Consider the following 22885-nt stretch of genomic DNA (forward strand, 5'->3'; position numbering starts at 1 on the left):
AGAAATAATAATGCCACCTATATTTTGAGACATGGGCTCATTTGGTGCATAGGAATAAGTGAGTCTATTTTTATTTTACTTTTTTTTTGTTGTTGTTGTTGGCTTTGATATTCATGAAGTGCTGGGGAAACCAAGCGGGGACGCTTACAGGGTCAATATGCAAACAACTTCATTTGTTTTTTTTAAGAGATTGATAAACTCTTTGGGGACAATATGGCTTTATGAATATTGATATCAAGAAAAGCATTAAAAGAGATTCATTCAACTTTGTAAGGCAATGTAATCTTTCAGCTGTCTTTCCCTTTCCAGCAGAGTTTTATTGTAGTATGGTTGGGTACAGAGCTTGATACCTAAAGGTGGCTGTAGAATTATTGCCTGAAGGGCATTAGTCTCTTTGCTGTAAACATGGCAAAATTTGATGTGATTTCTACTTCTTATTTCGTTAGTCAAGGAGATTCTAGACTTGCAAATTGTTTGCAGTAGTTGTTTTTCGTTGTTGTTGTGTAGGCCCAAACAGTTCAGTCCCTAGACAAAGCTGGCAGCAGAGCCAAGATCAAAAAATAAGTTTCTTGACTCTTCTCCAGACTATTTTCGTCTGTACCTGCTCCTATAAGCCTGTGACAGTGCAAGTCTGTAAAAACAGGAAGACAAATGCCATGATTCAATATAGGAATAAACAAAGAGGGACGGGTGGTCCTTCTTCACACGTTTTCATTAGATACACGCTAGCTATGTGGGAGGTTATATATTGATTTCTTGGTGACTGAGATCAGGCTTATAGCTTCTTAAACTAATTATTATTACTTTCCCCATCACCATTATCAGTGTTATCAATATTATAAACACCAGTTAGTATGTTCTAGGGACTTCCCCAGTGACTCAGTGATAAAGAATCTGTCTGTAATGCAGGAAATGTAGGCTCGTTCCCTCGGTCGAGAAGATCCTCTGGATGGGGAGATGGCAACCCACTGCAGTGTTCTTGCCTGGGAAATCCTGTGGACAAAGGGGCCTGGTGGGCTATAGTCCGAGGGGTCGCAAAGAGTCGTACATGACTTAGTGACTAAACAACCACCACCACAAACTGTTCTAAACACCATGCCAAGATCCTTCCTGCACTCTATTAAATTTTCTCAGTGGTAAGAATTATTATCATTCCCGTTTTGAAGATGAGGAAAATGAGGGACAGGCCATTAAGTAAGTCAGCCACGTGGGAGCGAGACCTAGATTTTAAACCTGGACTTTCAGAAGGCTAGAGGTGACAGCCTGAACCACTGTGCCCTCCTGGGTAAATTCTTAAAGCAGAGAAGTGTTTCCCATGCTCCTTGGATTTGAAGGGATATGGTCTAACATACTTTCTTATTACTTCTTGGGCTGATCTGAGCATTTCATTATGATCCTTATATCTGTGTATTCATATAATCCCCAGTTTACATCTGAGGTCTCACTCCTGGATGTATTCCTGGCAACATCCCTATTTATCACTGGACACCTCCTGGAACAGCTGGTGTTTCTAGGCTTTTCTTATTGTGCCAACTTCACCTCCATCACCTGCCTTGTCTTCATTTTATGTCTTCTGTAATATGTAGTTGCTGTTAACGCTCTGAAAGCATTATACTAAGACCTATTGTTCTCCAGGGCGTTATAAATAGTTCACTTTGCCATAGTACTTCGGGGACGCCATCTATATTTTCAGGGAGCTTATGTTACCATGGAGAAGCCACCCTACTGCAGGATCTGTTTCCCCTGCCCTTTCCTATAAGAAACTAATTCTGTGTGGAGCCACCACTTTTGCACGGAATTGCTACTTTTTAAGAAAAATGCCTTTATTAACTATGGCAAACAGTTAATGAAAACGCCCATGTTTAGAGCTATTACAAAACCTTAAAGCAAATACAGTCCTATAATTATCATTTAATAGAGTTTCTTTCTACCAGCTCCTAAAAGTAATTACATATTGAAGTAATCCAAAAAGAGTAATCACATTCCACATCCTATTAATAGCCTACTGAGTTACCAAATTTCCCGGCTGAGACTGTTTTCCATAGAAAACATGAGATAATGGTTTATAGCATGCTGAGTAAAAGCATCAGCTTTCTCTCTCCTTGAGTGTTTACTTCCATTATGCCATGTAAATAATCAGGATTGTGTTTGCCTAAACTCTGTGGAAGCATTCGGCCTCTTTAAAAATATAAGAGGGGAAGCCATCTTAATACACACAAGCCTTTTATTTCATATTTTATCTTACTCCGTTCTACAGCACGGGAGCTTCAAAGACAACTCAGCAGGGAGCTGGGAAGTAGAGCACTGGTAACTCTTCGACATCTGAGTCCATCTTTGGCTATTAATATCAAGAGTGGTGCTGTTTGGGGAGATGAAGAGCTGATCCACCCAGGCTTTGAGATGCATTTAGCTTGAAAATACTAGACTTATGGCACCTTTTAAAATCATGAGGAACATGTAATGAATATGAAAAGCACAAAGAAAAAAAATACTGGGAATAGCACCTCTCGTGTATATAGCTCTTCATTGGTTTATAGAGCTTTCTAGTCGCCATTGTTGCACTTGATTCCTAAACAGCCCCAGAAAGTAGGCATTTTGGATATTTTTGTCTCCATTTCCTAGATGAGGAAGGAATATGAAAAGTCAAAAGATTCAGAGACTTGCCTAACGTCACCTTGCCAATAAATAAATTGACCTAGAATGCTTGTGTGTAAACTGAGTTCTGTCAGGTGTGGTAACACTGTATATTATGAATATAGAGCTTGTGTCTCTTCTAATTTCTGATTTTGGAATTATTGTTTAAAAAATCTCTGTTTACCCCATAATCAACTAACAGTATTTTGAAGACAAAAAGATCTAAAATTCAATTCATCAATCTAGGATTCCAGGGAAAGTATGAAGAGAAAAGGACAAACTGTAATTTTAATCAGCCATGGAAATTATAGTAAAATATATTTGTGGAGGACAAATTTCATAATTTTATTCTACTGCATAATTAATACATATTCCTTGCAGGAAAATTAGAAAATACAAACAAGCAGAAATAAACTTAGAAATAATAAAATAACTTGGTAATATACAATCTAAAAATAATCACTGCTAATTTTTATAGCCTTCTAGCTGTTTTCTTGGCATATATTTTGATCTTTAAAAAAAGCAACTATAAAATAATGCTCTCTTTTTTCCCCACATAATAATACATGATGTGCATTTTTTAGCATCATTATACTTACATCAACATTTTTTTCCTAAATAACCTCCTGACCTCATTATAAGGGTATATGATATCAGTTGACTATTGTTGGGTAAGCACATTCTTTTCACACACTTTTGTTGTTCAATTGCTCAGTCCTGTCTGACTCTTTGTGACCCCATGGACTGCAGCAGGCCAGGCCTCCCTGTCTTTCACCATCTTCTGGAGTTAGCTCAAACTCATGTCCATTGAAATGCCATCCAACCATCTCCCCCTCTGTCAAAGTGATGTCTTGGCTTTATAATATGCTCTCTAAGGTTTGTCATTTGTCATAGCTTTCCTTCCAAGGAGCAAGCATCTTTTAATTTCATGACTGCAGTCATCCTCCACAGTGATTTTGGAGCCCAAGAAAAGAAAATCTGTCACTGTTTCCACTTTTTCCACTTCTGTTTGCCATGAAGTGTTGGGATCAGATGCTGTGCCAGTTTTTTCACTCTCTTCTTTCACCCTCATCAAGAGGCTCTTTAGTTCCTCTTCACTTTCTGGCATTAGAGTGGTTATCATCTGAGGTTGTTGATATATCTCCCAGCAATGTTGATTCTAGCTTGTGCTTGACCCAGCCTGGCATTTCACATGATGTACTCTTCATATAAATTAAGTGAGCAGGGTGACAATATACAGCCTCGTCTCACTCCTTTCCAATTTTGAACCAATCTGTTGTTCCATGTCCAGTTCTAACCATTGCTTCTTGACCTGCATACAGGTTTCAGAGGAGGCAGGTAAGGTGGTCTGATATTCCCATCTCTTTAATAATTTTCCACAGTTTGTTGTGATCCACACAGTCAAAGACTTTCACATAGTCAATGAAACAGAAGTAGATGTTTTTCTGGAATTCCCTTGCTTTCCCCATGATCCAAGGAATATTGGCAATTGGATCTCTGGTTCCTTTGCCTTTTCTAAACCCAGCTTGTACATCTGGAAGTTCTTGGTTCACGTACTGCTGAAGCTCTGCATGGAGAATTTTGAGCATAACCTTGAATAGCATGTCTTATCATACTACTGCATAATCGCCTCACTGTTTCAGTGTCCTTTCAGTCCTGTTTATGCTGTGTTTTTTTAAAGTAAAGGTTTTATTTTTTCATTTTAATTTTTTCTTTAAGACCAAAAACATTTTGTATTGGGGTATAGCCAACTGACAATATTGTGACAGCTTCAGGTTAACGATGAAGAGATTCAGCCATACATACACATGTATCCATTCTCCCCCAAACCTCAGGCTGGCACATAACATTGAGCAGAGTTCCATGTGCTACACAATAGGTTTTTGTTGGCTATCCATTTTATTTATTTATTTATTTATTTATTTATTTATTTATTTATTTTTTTAATTTATTTATTTATTTTTAATTTTTACTTTACAATTCTGTATTGGTTTTGGCATAGATTGACATGAATCCACCACAGGTGTACATGCGTTCCCAAACATGAACCCCCCTCCCACCCCCCTCCCCACAACATCTCTCTGGGTCATCCCCGCGTGTCAGCCCCAAGCGTGTCATATCCTGCATCAGACATAGACTGGTATTTCGATTCTTACATGTTATTATACATGTTTCAATGCCATTCTCCCAAATCATCACACCCTCTCCCTCTCCCTCTGAGTCCAAAAGTCCGCTATACACATCTGTGTCTCTTTTGCTGTCCTGCATACAGGGTCATCATTGCCATCTTCCTAAATTCCATATATATGTGTTAGTATACTGTATTGGTGTTTTTCTTTCTGGCTCACTTCACTCTGTATAATCGGCTCCAGTTTCATCCATCTCATCAGAACTGATTCAAATGTATTCTTTTTAATGGCTGAGTAATACTCCATTGTGTATATGTACCACAGCTTTCTTATCCATTCATCTACTGATGGACATCTAGGTTGTTTCCATGTCCTGGCTATTATAAACAGTGCTGCGATGAACATTGGGGTACATGTGTTTCTTTCAATTCTGGTTTCCTCTGTGTGTATGCCCAACAGTGGGATTGCTGGGTCATAAGGCATTTCTATTTGCAATTTTTTAAGGAATCTCCACACTGTTCTCCATAGTGACAAGACAAGGGTGCCCACTTTCACCACTACTATTCAACATAGTTCTGGAAGTTTTAGCCACAGCAATCAGAGCAGAAAAAGAAATAAAAGGAATCCAAATTGGAAAAGAAGAAGTAAAACTCTCACTGTTTGCAGATGACATGATCCTCTACATAGAAAACACTAAAAACTCTACCAGAAAATTACTAGAGCTAATTAATGAATATAGTAAAGTTGCAGGATATAAAATCAACACACAGAAATCCCTTGCATTCGTATACACTAATAATGAGAAAGTAGAAGAAGAAATTAAGGAAACAATTCCATTCACCATTGCAACAAAAAGAATAAAATACTTAGGAATATATCTACCTAAAGAAACTAAAGACCTATATACAGAAAACTTTAAAACACTGATGAAAGAAATCAAAGAGGACACTAATAGATGGAGAAATATACCATGCTCATGGATCGGAAGAATCAATATAGTGAAAATGAGTATATTACCCAAAGCAATCTACAAATTCAATGGCTATCCATTTTAAATACAGCAGTGTGTACATGACCTTTCAGTTTTTCTGTGTAATATTATCCTTAGCAAGATTTTCCTCGTGAAAAATTGACATCAATATTCACTTTGCTTCTTTCTTATATATCACATTTCCCATTCCAACCTTTTAACCATATGAGATAAATACACAGGCTCCCTTTGTTGGCCATTTTAAAAATATTATTTAAAAAATAGCCATTTCTAGTTTCTTTGTAACACCATCCTTATTTTCACCTGCATTACATACTACTAGATTTTATGGACTATCAACGTTTCCTATTCTAGTTACTCTCATCAGAGCATCACATTTTTCATTAATGGTTTCACACATACTATGTTAAAATCTGACAGGTATTTTGTCCACATTGTTTTCCTTTTATTATTCTTTCTTAGATTTTGGTTTCTTTGTTCCTCCAGATATAATTTAGAACTTTTTTAGGTGCTTGATAAGTATCTTTGTGAATTTTATTGTGTTTACCTTAAATTTACAGATTAATTTTAAAACTAAGAATTTTAAAATATTCTTCCTATCCAGAAGCATGATCTGAGTTTCCATTGAATCTGTTCTCTTTTTAATTACCATAAGGGATATTTTATAGTTTTCTTCATTTTTGTTCTTCATATTTCTTATTAAGATAATGACTAGCTACTTTATATTTTGAATGCTGGCCTAGATTTTTTAAATTATGTATATTTTCTAAGTGACAATTTTTAGTATAAACTATGGCTGTTTTACTTAGTTCATTTATTATTGGACACTGAGAAGTTATATTAATAACTTTATATATTAATATAAAATTAATATATTTTCCTAGGTTTTCTAGGGAAACAACTGCATAAAAATTAAATAATGATAATTTGCTTCATCTTTTTTAAAAATAAATTGGGTTTTTTTTTGACAAACGGCATAGATTTGTGCTTTATGTGTTAAATAATAGCAATAATAATGCCTTTACTTGTTAATTTAATGGGGATATTATTTCTAGAGTTTTATCATTAAGCATAATATTGATTGTTAGATTAAAATTAAGATTTATGTTGTGTGTGTGTATTTTAGGAAGTTTCATTTCCATTTTAATTTTATTTTAAAAAACAGATGTTCAGTTTTTAACACAATTTTTGGGTACTAATAATAAGATAGTATGATTTTGACCACTGACCTAATTGATATATTAAATTGAAATATCCTGATTTTGAACTTCATATTTCTAATTTCCAAACCTCTATTCCACATAATGATAAAATATAGAGGAAAGAGCAGGAGTTAAAGATTAAATGTTGGCTATAGCAGCGAGTGAGATATAGTCTCATATATCAGGAAATTCCTAAAAGCACATGCAGCAAAGTTAGCTATTTTGTGAAAGCACAGGTGATTTTGATAGTGACTGTTCATGACCTACCTGCAGAGGAGCCGAAACTATCACGGCAGCCTCCAAACAGGCTGGCTGACTCTAGTCTTGCCCCCACTGATAATTCTCTTTAAAATTCTCCTATGGCTCTCCATTTCCTATGGCTTTAACTGAAACTTTATAGCCTAGTGAGCAAGAAATGATATGACCTACTTCCCATAAACTTGGGGTCTATCATCTCCTTTCTCTTGTTACTGTAAACCATGCTCTAGAAACTTCACACCATCTTTATTTTCCCAAATATGCTGTGTTCTCACATGCCCATGCTTTTGTTCTGTGGAAAATGGACCCCCACCCCTGCCTATTATATCTCCTCTTTCAAGTTGCATTGTAAATGAACTCTCTTAGGTGAAGCTTTGCTGGGCATCCCAGCCCATCCCTGGGTGCTACCTCCTCTGTGCTCCAGGAACACTGCACTAACCTCTAGTGTTTTTTTAATCACTCTGCGTTCTAAGCATATGTTTTTCTGTCTGTCTCCCATTAGAATATGAGCTCTGGTATCCCAAAACTTAAAAAAAAGTGGGTTGACCAAATGCATGAATTAAAGTGGAAAAAGTAGGTAGAAAGACATGTAATGTGCTTCAGTCATTTGGGGGGGTTAGTTATTATTGCAGAAAAATGATTATGTTATGAGATAAGTTTCAGGCTAAAAAAGACAACCCTTCTTTCTATGTTGGAAAGTTCTGAAGGAGTCAGTACCAGATCACCCACCCCTTCTATCCATTTATCCTTTCATCATATATTATTGCACAAAGTTATATTGGACATCTAAGGTCTGGATCCAGGAAGAGATGGCTTTCAAATGTATTAAATTTGTAAGTATATTATCTAATATGCACCAAGTTGCAGATCAAATGAGTTCTGATACATGATACATTCAGAGATAAGTTTGAACTGCTAAAAAAATCAAATTAAAAAAAAATAGAACAACTAGGAATAAAACCACCATATGACCCAGCAATCACATTCCTAGGCATATAACTCGAGGAAACGAAAATTGAAAGAGACACATGTATCCCATTGTTCATTGCAGCACTATTTACAATAGCTAGAACATGGAAGTAACCTAGATGTCCATTGACAGATGAATGGATAAAGGATTTGTGGTACATATGCACAATGGAATATTACTCAGCCATAAAAAGGAATGCATTTGAGTCAGTTCTAATGAGGTGGATGAACCTAGGACCTATTATACAGAGTGAAGTGAGTCAGAAAGAGAAAGATAAATACCATATTCTAACACACACATATATATATGGAATCTAGAAAAATGGTACTGAAGAATTTATTTACAGGGCAATAGTAGAGAAACAGACATAGAGAACAGATGTATGGACATGGGGAGAGTGGAGGAGAGGGTGAGATGTAAGGAAAGAGTAACATGGAAACTTACATTACCATATGTAAAATAGATAGCCAACGGGAATTTGCTGCATGGCTCAGGAAACTCAAACAGGAGCTCTGCACCAACCTAGGGGTGGGATCGGGAGGGAGATGGGAGGGACCTTCAAAAGGGAGGGGATATATATATACCTATGGGTGATTCATGTTGAGGTTTGACAAAAAAAGAGCAAATTCCTGTAAAGCAATTATCCTTCAATAAAAAAGTAAATTAATTAAAATATTTTAAAAAATAAAACAAAAAATGTTTGTATGGAAAGCAGGTTTGGCTTGGTAAGGAAAGATAGCCAAGACAGATTCATCCTGATTAGACCAACTGGCAAACATCTTTCTTTCTTCTTCTTCTTCTTTTTTTTTTTTTTTTTGGTCTAAACTAATGACAATTCTTTTTCTGATGAGCAGCACCAAAAAGCATCCAAATATGCTTCTAGCTTTTCACTTTTATAATTTAAAGATAATCAAACAGATTTCTGTGGGACTTTTCCCCCCTTAATTGCTTCAATATGGAAGATTCTCTGTTGGCAGATCAAAATGGCAGATGGCTTTTAATGCCCTGCCATTTTCACTGTATAAATAATTATGTTCCTTTTCTGCCTGAAATTCACTGCCATGGTTTGTCCAACACAGAACACAATTTATCTGGAAACCCACCCCCTCCTCAACCTAACAGAAGGAGAAATAGGTCTTTTTGGTGAATTAGATAGATTATTCTTTCAAGGTTCGCTCTGGTCACTGGCTTAACCCTTGGGATTTCTCAACTCACTAAAAGACCCTAAATGTTCATCTCCCACTGAATTCCTTGGTAGTTTTCCTTTTCTAAAACCAGCATATACATTCCTTTCTCCCTCCCTATCACCAAGAGAAAATTATCCTCTAACAAAAGTGGAAGGAGAGTTGATTCTAAGTAATGTGATAAACTACAACCTGAAAAGTCTGTTGATACCAACAAAGAGTGCACACTTAGATGCCTCCTATACACATCAGTTCAGTTCAGTTCAGTTCAGTCATATCCAACTCTTTGTGACTCCATGGACTGCAGCACACCAAGCTTTCCTGTCCATCACCAACTCCTTGCTCAAACTCGTGTCCACAAGTCAGTGACGCCATCCAACCATCTCATCCTCTGTCATCCCTTTCTCCTCCTGTCTTCAATCTTTCCCAGCATCATGGTCTTTTCAAATGAGTCAGCTCTTTGCATCAGGTGGCCAAAACATTGGAGCTTCAGCTTCAGCATCAGTCCTTCCAATGAATACTCAGGACTGATTTCCTTTAGGATGGACTGGTTTGACCTCCTTGCTGTCCAAGGGACTCTCAAGAGTTTTCTCCAACACCACAGTCCAGAAGCATCAATTCTATGTACATATACACATGCACATAGGCAATTGTTCCCATGTTATTTGTTGTGTTTTGAATTTTGAATCTCAGTATCAGAGATATAATTAAAAGATCATAATCCCCCTTCCTTTGTAGGATGTAGGCCTTCACTTACAGAGGAGACATTATAGCCATCTGAGTCTTGGATCAAACAATTTTCTGCATTAATATTTTAAGGCTAGTCTCATAGAATTTACCTCACTGTAGCATTTCCATCATTCCAAAATTAAGAAAATAATAGATTTCTTTTTACGTCTGGATACTGGTTTGTTTTTGAAGATGTGTGTGTTTATAGAAATGCTATGGGAAGAGGAGTGTTGAATAAGTGCCCTAAATCCTTCATAGGTCTCTCTGACATAAAATTCTTAGGGTTCTAAGAGCAGCTCTTTCATCTGGGACTTGAGTCTGTGAGGATTTAGCTATAGGCTGTGATGGGGATCCATATAATTAACTAACCATGTTGGAGAAATCTGGTATTTTAAAAAAAGGAACAAATGTGGCATGCAATAGTATCAGAATTTTAGGGTCTGCTGTGTACTGGTAAAAATACAGTGAAACCTAGAGGAGTTTGAATCCTAGTTTTGTTTGTATTTTCCATGTTACTGTGGCCAGTTGCTTCCCCCTTTGTTTCTGAATTTCTTTTCATATAAAATAAAGGTAATTATACTTTCTGCACATAGTTTAAAATTTCTTTGGCATTAAGTAGGTGGAAGTAACAAAGCATAAGGTTTGCACATATTAGCAGCTCAATAAATGTTACTTAATTAAATCTGACTCACACAGAATAATAAGAAAAAATAGTGAGATAAAGAGATGATATTTTGCAGGAACAAAATATATAATATAGATAGAGGCAGCAATGATCAAGTTGGGTTCAAAGGTACAAAGTGGGAGAAGATAGGCAGTCTGGAAATTGATGGCAAACTATTAAATCAGTAAAATCTGACTGTGTGGAAAAGCCAGATGGATGCTGAATGTAATGAAAGAAACCTCCTTCAACTGTTTGTTTTTCTAGCTCACAAAACACTGCTGACCAAACAAAGATGACTAAGCAAGGTTCTTGCCTTCAGTGATGTTACTGTCCATTGGACAGTAACACATTCAAACAGTTGCCATAGACTGTGAAATATTCAATATGAGCAATGACTACAGGTAGATAAGTGGCTCATATGGTGTTTAGAAAGACAATAAAAAAATATATACAGAAGCTATTGAGTTTACCTTTAAGCATTAGTCATCTTAGAAAGTTAATGCTACAAACTTTAAAAACATTATTTGAAATTTCTATTATTTCAGTCCCTCCCTCAGATTCAAGGTGTCACAAATATTGCCATCAAAAATTAAAATTATTTTTTCAGAAATCACAAATGTAAATGAGTACCAAAAAATCTAAATAACTAGACTTTTCAATGATGTCTTTTTGTACAATAATTCTGTAACATGTGTCTTTCTGAAATTTTAAAAGTTTGAAACTTCACTAAATACTTTTGGGACACACTTTATATATATATATATATATATATATATATATATTTTCATTATCCTGATAGAGCTATTACCACATATATAAGGAAAGTAGAAAAGACCCAGAGGAACATAATCACATAATGATTATTCTACTAGAGACTTCATAACTCTCTTCAAATGTGTGGAAGCTTTTAATGCGGTGGATGGATTTAGTTTTTTGCTAAGATTGGAGCAGAAAGGGTAAATTAGGTAGATTTAGGTCAGAAGTGAATTAAATAAGAGCAAGGCTTGGCCTAGATCTTTTACAGTCTCAAGAGATGGGCTCCAGTAGGATGCAGACAGTGTCTGTCTTCACAGGCTAAAGTATTAATATCTCTGATCAAGTTGATCAGTAGGGGGATCTTTAGCTTTGGAGAGGAGAGCGACAAAGGAAAAGAAGTGGTGAGGAAGAGTGTCTTAAGATGCTCTTTAGATCACTATTCTCTCGCTTTAGGCCAAGCCTCTCTTCTGACATCTTGATGAGAGCAGAAAGTACTGATCCTTTGCGGCAGTGATTCCTCTTTTCAGGTTGCTATGCCCATCCATGGCTTCCCTGCTGGCTCGGGTGGTAAAGAGTCTGCCTGCAGTGCGGGAGACCCAGGTTCGATCCCTGGGTCTGGAAGATCCCCTGGAGAAGGAAATGGCAACCCACTCAGTATTCTTGCCTGGAAAATCCCATGGAAAGTCCATGGGGTCGCAGAGTCAGACACAACTGAGTTTGCTCATATATTGCCACTTTTGCCCTGGTTGTTTTTCTTTTGGCTAATATAAGATAGCCACCCAGTGCAGTTGATGTAACAAAGGCTGCTTCCCTATCATGATTTTCCCTTTTAATATCCTTTGTATATATCCCTCCCTTGGGTGATATCATCATCATGGCCCTTACGTTTGCATCTCCAAACTGGTACCATGGAGACCATCACTATGAAGAACTTTTACATTTCGTTAATGTAATCACAAAGTATGCAGATAAAAATAGCATCCAGTTAGGAGTCTAGGTTGTAGACATAAAAATTTGAAACCTGAATTTATTTACCATTAATAGAAATACTGCAGTTTGTACAAGACATATACTAGTAATTAATGACCTCGTTTGCAAGTTTTTGCCTAAGTGGGGGGGGAGTGGAAGGAAAGGCTTCCGTGTTTGTGGACAGGGAGGAGAATATAAGGTGTCAGGATGAAACATCAAGGTGATTGAAAAGCATTTTCTTACCATGGGAAATACCTTACCCAGAACTGAAGAGCATGAACTATCTTCCTACCTCTGAAGGATGCGCCTTTCTCTGTAGGCAATTGCATTCAAGGCTGCAATGACATTTCTAAGAATTCACTTTCCTCTCTTTGCCAGTATGTTTCTCTTCCTCATTAGTCTACTGTACAAAGAGGAGAACTTCCAGAAAAGAATTGATATTTACTGGTCATCTGCAACAGCCTGGCACTGTGCTAAGTGCCTTTATGAATGGAATCAAATTTAACCCTAAAAAATTTAATTTCCTGGATGAGAATATAGCAACTCAAGACATTTACCTAATATGTCTAAATGTTAGGCAGTTAATATGTAGAAGAGTCATGATTCAAAACCAGATCTGTTTGACCCCAAATACTGAGATTTGCTCTTTGGAAGCTTTATAAAGGAGAATACTTTGGCCACCTGATGTGAAGAGCTGACTCATCAGAAAAGACTGAAGGCAAAAGAAGAGGGTGGCAGAGGAGGGGATGTTTAGATAGCATCACTGACTCAGTGGACCCGAATATGAGCAAACTCCAGGAGACAGAGCAGGATAGAGGAGCTTGCAGTCCATGGGGTGGCAAAGGGTTGGACACGACTTAGTGACTTAACAACAACAACAACAAAGGAGAAGGATTTGAGAAATCTCTTGATGAAAACTCAAAAATCGATAGAACATTTGTCATTTTCTGCCTCATCTTATTAACCATGGAATCAATTTGACACTTCCCTGAAAATATGTCTTACAGAAGCTCTTATTTTTTTTCTTGTGTCACCCATACATCTCAGAAATGTGTATGTCCGAATTGAGAGGACCCTCTCAAAGATGGATATAGAGTAGCTGGCTAATTAAAATAATGAGAGAATTTGTAGCCAAACCTAGGATACAAAAATGATTTCCTACAGAGGTTTTATGTTGTTAGTTTGTTTCATTTTCCATTTGTTTTTCTAGAGTTGTTTTTCATGGAATCCCTGCCTATAGTGGTTCTTTTTGTTAATAAAGGATCAGTAGCCAGAGTGGACAGCAAGAAAGACCATCACAGGGCATGGTGCTGTCTCCTCTGATATGGCTCTCCCTGCAGCACCACCCTCCCACTGGTGCTGATGTCTAGATCTAAAGGGCGGATATTGTACGCATTCAAGCAACAGCAGCCACCTAAGTGCCAGGCTAGTCTGGTTAGACATGCTTCTCCTCTAACTATGCCTACCCCTCACCAGTTCACGAGCTCTGGAGGACCTGGATTCTGGTGCTGAGTTTTCCAGTAGAAGGATTACTGAGCTTCCTGGAAGCACAGCCCAGAGGACAACCAAAGATTTTTATTATTTGGTCCTAATCTCAACCCCATGAGGCATGCTTGCTATCCACTTGTGTCATTTTAAAGATGAACAAGTAAGGCTCTGGCAGGACAAATGACTCATTCTAAAGCATGTGTTTGGACTATGCCCAGGAACAGACCTTCAGTCCATTTATGTTCCACCTCTCAAACTAATCTTAAAATCCATATGTGAAACATTTTTTAAAAGTTCTTGCGATTCTACTGATGAATCACTCAGAGACAATAAACGGTTCAGTCAGCTGGGTACTTTGATGAGCTTTCATTTCATAGTTTCAGTGTGTCTGAGAGGACTCAGCTGTTCAGAATATGAAACATCTTGAATTCACAGGCGGGTGTCCTGCTCAGATACATGTTTTCCACTAGTGTTTGATTTTCAATTACCTTCATGTATCAGCCAGCCTGCTGTCATCTGGAGGTACAGTTTTGCATGGATTGCACACTGAAGAGTAGATTTTTAAGCCATGGCCTCCACAGGTTTAAAAAAAAAAAAACACAACAGGTCATGTTCCCACCAAACTGCACCATGGGTAACAGGGTGGGACTCAATAGATGACATCTCTTGGGGATGTCATTCATATCAGAGAGGTATATTTGCCCAAGCAATTTAATTAATTTCTTTTCTTCATAAATTTTTTTCATATTTATTTTTATTCATGATGGCATGGCATTTGTGATATTTCAGATCATTAAAATACAGTAAATATTTTAACATTTAATTTGTGAAAGTCTTACTTGAATTCAAATAAAATTATAAGAAGGAAAAAATAACATTTGAAGTAATTTATGTAGATATGTCAATTTTTGTGTGTTTGTTAAGCATAGAACAATGGGATAACCTATAATAGGAAAGCACAGTCAGCAAATGGAATGTTAAGTTTACATTCTATTTGACCAGCTTTTTAAAAAACTCATGATTTTTCATAGTATATATAATTTTTCTCCAGTGATAAGAGCAATATATGCTAATCAGAAAAACTTCAGAAAATATAGAGATGAGGGCTGGCAGTTCTGCCCTGTTTTGATTGCGAGATTGGCAGCAAAGGGCAGAACATCCGTCACTAATAAGTCTTGCCAAAAACCAGCCAGCACACACACCTTAGCTTCTGCAATACTCAGAATATCTGTTCAGTCCTAAAGGAGACTGAACCTGGTATAGATATTTTTTTTTAATCTCACACAGAATATGTTACATTTTCTTTAACCTAAAAATATGAATTCAGCTTTTAGATTCTAGGATAATTTTTCCTAGAGCTAATTCATGGTACTATCAATTCATTCAAAGCAATGGGCCATCATCTTGGTCATAACCTTGCTATAAATTATTGATTCCTACCTCACAAAATGAGGCATGCCATATTGAGTGTGTGTGTGTGTGTGTAATTTGATGGAGCATATTCAAAACTTCCACTGTTTTATAATAGCAGTGTTTTCCAAGTGCAGACCATATGGTCTAGAAAAAATCTTTTTGGCGGATAGAGATATGCAGAAAACATGATGAGGAAGCATTTGGGAATAGGTTACAAAAGATTGAGAAATACATGAAAACCAACATCTGGAACTTGGGTGAAACCTTTCCCAAAACATGGTTACAACATTTGTTCAACAAATATTTGTTGAATGTCTGCTGTGTGTCCAGCACTGGAGGGACTGAGATGAGGCAGATAAAAGCCCCTGTTTTCCAGAAGTCCACAGTCTAGGAGAGAACCAAGTGTTTTACGCCGACAAATAATGACAGAAGAGCGGGAGACTGATTTTTATAGGAATGTACAGTGTGCTGGGTCTCAACGGAGATGGGGGGAGAAGTCTAGAAAGGTGCCTTTGGATTCAGTTTTGAGGCTTGAGAAACTCACTTGTCATGATTAAAGGAACTTTGGGTGGATCGGAGAGCATTTTAAAGCAAAGGGTCAAAGTCAAGGCGTACAAAGAATATGGTGTGCTGGGGAACAATCGTTAAGTTCTGCACAGCAGGCTGAACTGGGGTGTGTGGGAAACAGCAGGCGTGAGCCTGGAAGGCAAGGTTAATCTAGATCAAGGAACCATCTGGTGATCCACTGTGTAGACATGGGCTGTGTTGTGTAGGCAACAGAGAAAACATCATTGTTTTAAGCAGGAATGATATTTCAACTGGGTGGCTGATGTTGCTTGAATTCGGAGAAACTATAAACCTGCTTCTAGGTTTATAAAATATTTTTATTTTAAAGACAACAGTTCCCTTTAGGACTTATGAATGGGTTTGTAGTTTGGGCAAGATTTGAGAGTGGATTAGAAATCTCTCAAAAAACTAGCAAAAACTGGCCAAAGGCTTGTCATGAAGTTGGGAAAGTGCACACTCGCCTATCTATTTGATTGTATCCTTCACTAACAGAGGGTGTGGCTGAAGCCCATATGTCCTTGTGTTTGAGGAAAAGGACAGACACTCAAACAGAAAATGGTGTCCTTACCCAGCCACTGAAAGCATTCATATTGATGAAATAAAAAAGAGCCAGTTTCTGAATTTTGTTTCCAGATGGGACAAAACTCAGGGATCTTTGTCATGCCAAGTGGCAGTGGCTTCTATGGATGTCTAGGTTAAAGAACAAGTGGGGCGGTTCTGGTTGTTAGCCTTGGTGGTGAGAAGAGCACACTCAGATCAGCCAAGCTGAACGGGGCAGTGTGAAGGCTGTGACGCCCTGGCCTTGCTCTCCTAGTGAGCCTTGTCTCCCCTCTTCTCACAGATAATACCGCGGGGGTGTATGCCCGGCGCGGAGGGTTCAGTCGGCAGAAGCAGGATTTGTACCTCCTGCCCATCGTGATCAGTGACGGCGGGATCCCTCCCATGAGCAGCACCAACACCCTCACCATCAAAGTCTGTGGGTGCGACGTGAACGGGGCGCTGCTGTCCTGCAACGCAGAAGCCTACATCCTGAACGCCGGCCTGAGCACCGGGGCGCTGATCGCCATCCTCGCCTGCATCGTCATTCTCCTGGGTAAGGGATCTCCCCGGCCACCCGTGGGAAGGGCCTTTCATCCAGAGGCCCATCCTTGACACACGTATATTTCCCAAGTTATATGTGCTATATACTGTGGATGCAACTTGGGACAAAAAAAAGAAGTGGCATCTGCCTGGTCATCTATTTCAGGGTGTGGTGGGGGGAGCAGGTGACTTAGCAAGCATTTGAGCAGAGTTAGGGGAACTGTATTGAGCAAATTGCTGGCATCACCAGACTGCTAGCAGAGTACATCTGGGGGCATCAACAGAGGACCGGGTAGAACATCAGAATATTTTTCAGGAGAGGAATTTAGGCAGAGACATAGTATATGAACAACCATTTGCCTTACAAGAAGAATGAGAAGAGTTAGAGGCAGAAAGAGTAATTGTGATGTCAAAGACGGTCTGTGGAGGACTCAAGGAACTGGATGAACATTGGCCTGGCTGAAGCTGGATCTTGGCTCCCTGCCACCCCCACCCCCTAGTTGTCATATGTAATATGGGTGTATGCCTCAGCTCTGAGGGACCTGGGAGAAGCTTTTCCTGCACTTGCTGGCTGAATTTGGTGCCCCTCTTCCACACGTCGTCCCACCTATAGTTTACTCTGTAATAGCAGGAAAGCCTCAGGAAGGTTGTATCAGTAGACCCAAAGTCTCAGAACTCATACATGACAAAAAAGTCAGGATTCAAACCTAAGTATGTCAGACATCAATTTATACTTGTTCCATGATAGTTAGTTGTCTACTGAATGAATTAATGGATCCTCAATGCATAGGGAAGAGCCAAGGAGTTGAATTCAACAAATAGTTAATGAGCATTTTCAGGATACCAGGCCCTGTGTTCATCCTGGAGGGATAAAGAGAAGAATTATACAAGATCTCAGTGATTACAAAGTTCATCATCTATTGAGGAAAATAGACATGAGCAGATAAATACAGAGGCACATGGTGAGCGCCATGATTGGGATATGCACATAACAGGCAGTGGGGGCACAAGAGTAGAAACTGCCTGACATTGAGTGGGAAGGTCAGAGACATCTTCCTGGAGGATGTAACACACCTATCAGATGCTGAGTGTTCCATCTGAGGAAAGGGGCTGGGAAGGATGGATAGTCCAAGCAGAGGGGGCGGAAAACAGAAGTGTTCTGAGAAGTTCATAATTGAGTGGGGGAGGCAGATGTGTGAACAGTGTAACACGTGTCATGGTGATGGCCAGGTGGATACATAGAATGGATACCAGTAGTCCTGTCTGGTATCAGAATGGGATATCAGGAAGGATTTTTGTGATGAAAGATTAAGAGTTATCCAAGCAAAGAAAGTGAAAAGGAGTGATCCTGGTGAAGGTGTTGTTAGGAATTAGGCACAGGGGAAGAACACTGCCTAGTGAGCACTGGAAGCCGTTCAGAGTCTAGGCAAATGCATACCCTCATCCTCCATCTCACAGTGATGGTGGATCCAGAAGGGCTCTAAGGTCACTTGCCAAGTTCAGTCACAAACATTTTCTGCAGTTGCTGTTGTTTGGTTGCTAAGTGGTGTCTGACTCTTTTATGACCCTATGGACACCATGTGACCTCATGCCAGGCTCCTCTGTCTATGGGGTTTTCCAGGCAAGAATACTGGAGTGGGTTGCCATTTCTTTTTCCAAGGGATCCTCCCGACCCATGTCTCCTGTCCTGGCAGGTGGATTCTGCACCACTGAGCCACCAGGGAAGCCCGTTTGTTCCAATGAAAAACTGCAGAAGCCTCTTATGGGGAAGTGGTGGGGAGGAGGTCGCCAGAGGAATGAAGCAGTGGCTGAGCTTTCTTTGTAAGCAACTCTGCTCACTTACCTAGATGGCCTGAGTTTAGTGGAATCCCCTCTCTCAGAGAAGAGACAATAACTGGTTTCATCTGGAGTTTCAGCTGACACTGTTTTCTGTTCAAACAAACAGAGAAGATTTGTCATTTGTCTGTTGTTGGTAGTCTTTATAAGCTACCTCTCTTCTATATGGTGGTCTGAAGAGAGTCTAGCCATGCTTATGATACAGTTTCTTATAAAGGTATAGTGGGTTCAGTGCTGGCCTCACCTCAGAGCTCTTGCACCCTCTTTTAGAACAGGACCTCAAGTCTCTCGTGTCCTCATTTGTAAACTTTGGAGAGGCAGCTGCCTTCCTTTGCAAAAAGAGACAGGCATAACCCACATTTAAGAGGCTACAGACAGACAGACATATTTAGAATCTTCCTAATTCTTTGGAAAATGACTTCCAAATAGTATCAGATTGATTTGTAAAAAGCTCACAAGAGTTCCAACTTGCCAGTTTGTTTGGATAATCATATTTTCCTGGCAGCGTTTATGCAGAGGAAGAGACAGGTGGAGGCCAGCTTTTGCACATCTTTGAGGGTTCCAGGTAAAGCACTCATTTCATAGACTGGTCCCTGTTCTGAAGCACGTGTACAGCATGCTTTAAGGTAAGCAGAGTTCTGCTGGGAAAAGAACCCCAGAAGACTGGACTTAAACTTTGCTTCCTTTCTTCATCTTTCCCTGTAGTTATTGTAGTGTTGTTCGTGACCCTGAGAAGGCAAAAGAAAGAACCACTCATCGTCTTCGAGGAAGAAGATGTCCGTGAGAACATCATCACCTATGATGACGAGGGCGGTGGGGAAGAAGACACAGAAGCCTTTGATATCGCCACCCTCCAGAACCCTGATGGTATCAATGGATTTATCCCTCGCAAAGATATCAAACCTGAGTATCAGTACATGCCTAGACCTGGGCTCCGGCCAGCTCCCAACAGTGTGGATGTGGATGACTTCATCAACACGAGAATACAGGAGGCGGATAATGACCCAACTGCCCCTCCTTATGACTCCATCCAAATCTATGGTTACGAAGGCAGGGGCTCCGTGGCTGGGTCCCTGAGTTCCTTAGAGTCGGCTACCACAGATTCAGACTTGGACTATGACTACCTACAGAACTGGGGCCCTCGGTTTAAGAAACTAGCGGACTTGTACGGTTCCAAAGACACTTTTGATGACGACTCTTAACAATAACGATACAAATTTGGCCTTAAGAACTGTGTCTGGCGTTCTGAGGAATCTAGAAGATATGTAAACAGGTATTTTTTTAAATCAAGGAAAGGCTCATTTAAAACAAGCAAAGTTTTACAGAGAGGATACATTTAATAAAACTGCAAGGACATCAAAGTGGTAAATACTGTGAAGTACCTTTTCTCACAAAAAGGCAAATATTGAAGTTGTTTATCAACTTGGCTAGAGCAAAACCACTTGGCATACAAAATATTTAAGAGAAGGGGAAGTCTTAACGGTGAACTCACAATGAAGGGAAATTGTTTATGTGTCATGAACATTGAACTCTTTTTTTTTCTTCTTTTTGTTTTTAATTTGTCAAAGATGCTTCCACAAAATTAGAAAGGACAACAGTTCTGAGCTGTAATTTCGCCTTAAACTATGGACACTCTATATGTAGTGCATTTTTAAACTTGAAATATATAATATTCAGCCAGCTTAAACCCATACAATGTATGTACAATACAATGTACAATTATGTCTCTTGAGCATCAATCTTGTTACTGCTGATTCTTGTAAATCTTTTTGCTTCTACTTTCATCTTAAACTAATATGTGCCAGATATAACTGTCTTGTTTCAGTGAGAGGCGCCCTATTTCTATGTCATTTTTAATGTATCTATTTGTACAATTTTAAAGTTCTTATTTTAGTATACATACGAATATCAGTATTCTGACATGTAAGAAATGTTACGGCATCACACTTATATTTTATGAACATTGTACTGTTGCTTTAATATGAGCTTCAATATAAGAAGCAACCTTTGAAATAAAAAAGATTCTTTTTTAATTCTGGGTTCGATTCTTAACATTGAAAACAATGAAGTATTTCTAATTACCCATTTATAATGCTAATTTAAGATATTTGTGATCTTTTCATAACCCTATTTATGATGTTATAGTCTGCTGATTTTATTGTTTATTTAAAATTGGATATGTTTTACAAATTTTTTTTTCAGACAAGATTCTGTAACATTGTGTAAAGCTTTTTTGTACATTCTTGGTGTTAGCTTCTTAGCTTTTCTTCATACACATATTCTATCAAAGAAGGATGCTAAAGATCTAGGTCAGTCTATGATTTTGCAATACTTGTTATATAATATGCACTTATCTTGTATATCAGTAATTTGATGGTTATGAGAAATGAATCCATGGGGGAATGAATCTATTAGAACTCTATAAAGTTCAAGATGTGGATGTTATTGCCCCATACCGAGCATTTGGGGGCTGGTGGGGGTGAAGAGTAAAAAATATACATTTGCCACATGTAGTTATCAGATCAGACCTCCAGTGTTATTCTATTTTTCCTTACTTTGATCTTGCCAGGCTATCATAATGACTCTGACAGTTGAAACTGTTTCTTTTTCCTTTTATAATCGTAACTCCTTTTAAAACAGTGTGGCATTTCAAAGTTTGATCAAAGAAAGAGCAATTCATTTCTGAACCTTTGTTTTAAAATATGCTTTGGGCCGTAAGCTCAGAATGAGGGCAGGGACCGTGGTGGGATTCTGAGGTCAATGCCATTTGCGAGTATGCCTGCAGTCTCCTGCGGTCCCATCTTGCTGCCTAGGGGTTGGGACTTCTGTGAAGGATGCTTCACCTGCTCTGTAGGGCCAAAGGTCAAAACATAGCAATACTTGGGGGAAGAACACACAGGTCATTCTGTGCTGGAAGCACTTTTTCTCTTTCCTCTAGACACAGGGCACATGCTTTCTCTTGGATTGCAGATAATTTTTAGATTATCTTCTCTTTTTTTAAACTTTATTGTGGGAGTTTGTTTCAAGCAATTTCTTGATATCCTGCAACAGACTATTTTTATGACTCAGTCAAAATGCATACAAAGAGAAATGTTTTGATGAAGTGCTCACTTCCATATTCCTTTGCGTTTGAATCAAATTGTCTGAACACTTCAATGGAATAAATTCTGTGGACAATGTCACTTTGGAATCTTTCATTTCAGTAAAGGATTGCACACTCTCAATACTTCCATAATGACAAGTTTTGTTCATTTTTTATATAGTTTTTGTATTCCAAAGAATATTTTGCTAGGTTTGCACAGATCTCCAATTGAATTTGAAGTGAAAAAATAATTCAAAAGGAAAATGAATAGCACTTAAACAAGTATACAGCTGTAAGTAACCCCATCACCGTGGATGATCCTTTTTTCTAGGAATGTATTTGGATTAAATTTGACAACTACATTTTCACATTTTTGTGTTTAAATTTTTTTAAAAGGCTGTTTACTTTTTCAATAGTTAAAATACTTGTTTTTCATTTTTTTTCCTTTTTATCTCCTTTTTCACTCTAAGCCTCTATTGTTTGTAGAACCCTCTTAGAAGCTCTCAAATAAAGTGTCTTTCCTGACTAGTGGAGTCCTTTTTCATTTGGAACATATTCCCTTAAAAGCAAGCTTTAGTTTAAGTGGTCCTTCCTTATTTCAATATAAAGTAATCACTGCATTATGACATGGATTCAGCTCAAGAAAGGGCACTGCTTTATTCTTCTTGTCCTTCAGTGGTAGGTACTGTTCCATCCGTCATTCATTCACTCATCAAAACATATTTTGTAGACCCTGTAGTAGTTTCTCAAGGACACAGAATGAAGAAGCTTCCTTGATATCTTCTAGTCTTTCCAAACTTGTTCCAAAATTCCTATCCTGTTAATCACCTGTTTACCTCTGTACCCACCTACCTCTCCAGAGAATTCATCTGGCTATTTCCTATCCATAAGGGTCGAGGGAAGGAAACAAATCAAAGGCCTAACAGAAGACGG

The 22885-nt window shown here is 38.4% G+C and overlaps 1 protein-coding gene across 1 annotated transcript in view; it reads left to right on the forward strand.

Annotated features, from left to right (window-relative positions):
* Positions 1-22477, forward strand: part of CDH11 (cadherin 11) — a 153899-nt gene extending 131422 nt beyond the window's left edge. The window contains exons 12-13 of the mRNA XM_040253737.1: positions 16796-17047; positions 19576-22477. Of these exons, the coding sequence (XP_040109671.1) occupies positions 16796-17047; positions 19576-20072 (749 nt within the window). The 3' untranslated portion in view covers positions 20073-22477. The remainder of the gene's footprint in view (positions 1-16795; positions 17048-19575) is intronic.
* Positions 22478-22885: the final 408 nt, after the last annotated feature.

This window comes from Oryx dammah, unplaced genomic scaffold (genome assembly GCF_014754425.2).
Source record: "Oryx dammah isolate SB20612 unplaced genomic scaffold, SCBI_Odam_1.1 HiC_scaffold_13, whole genome shotgun sequence".
In the NCBI taxonomy this organism is placed as follows: Eukaryota; Metazoa; Chordata; class Mammalia; order Artiodactyla; family Bovidae; genus Oryx; species Oryx dammah.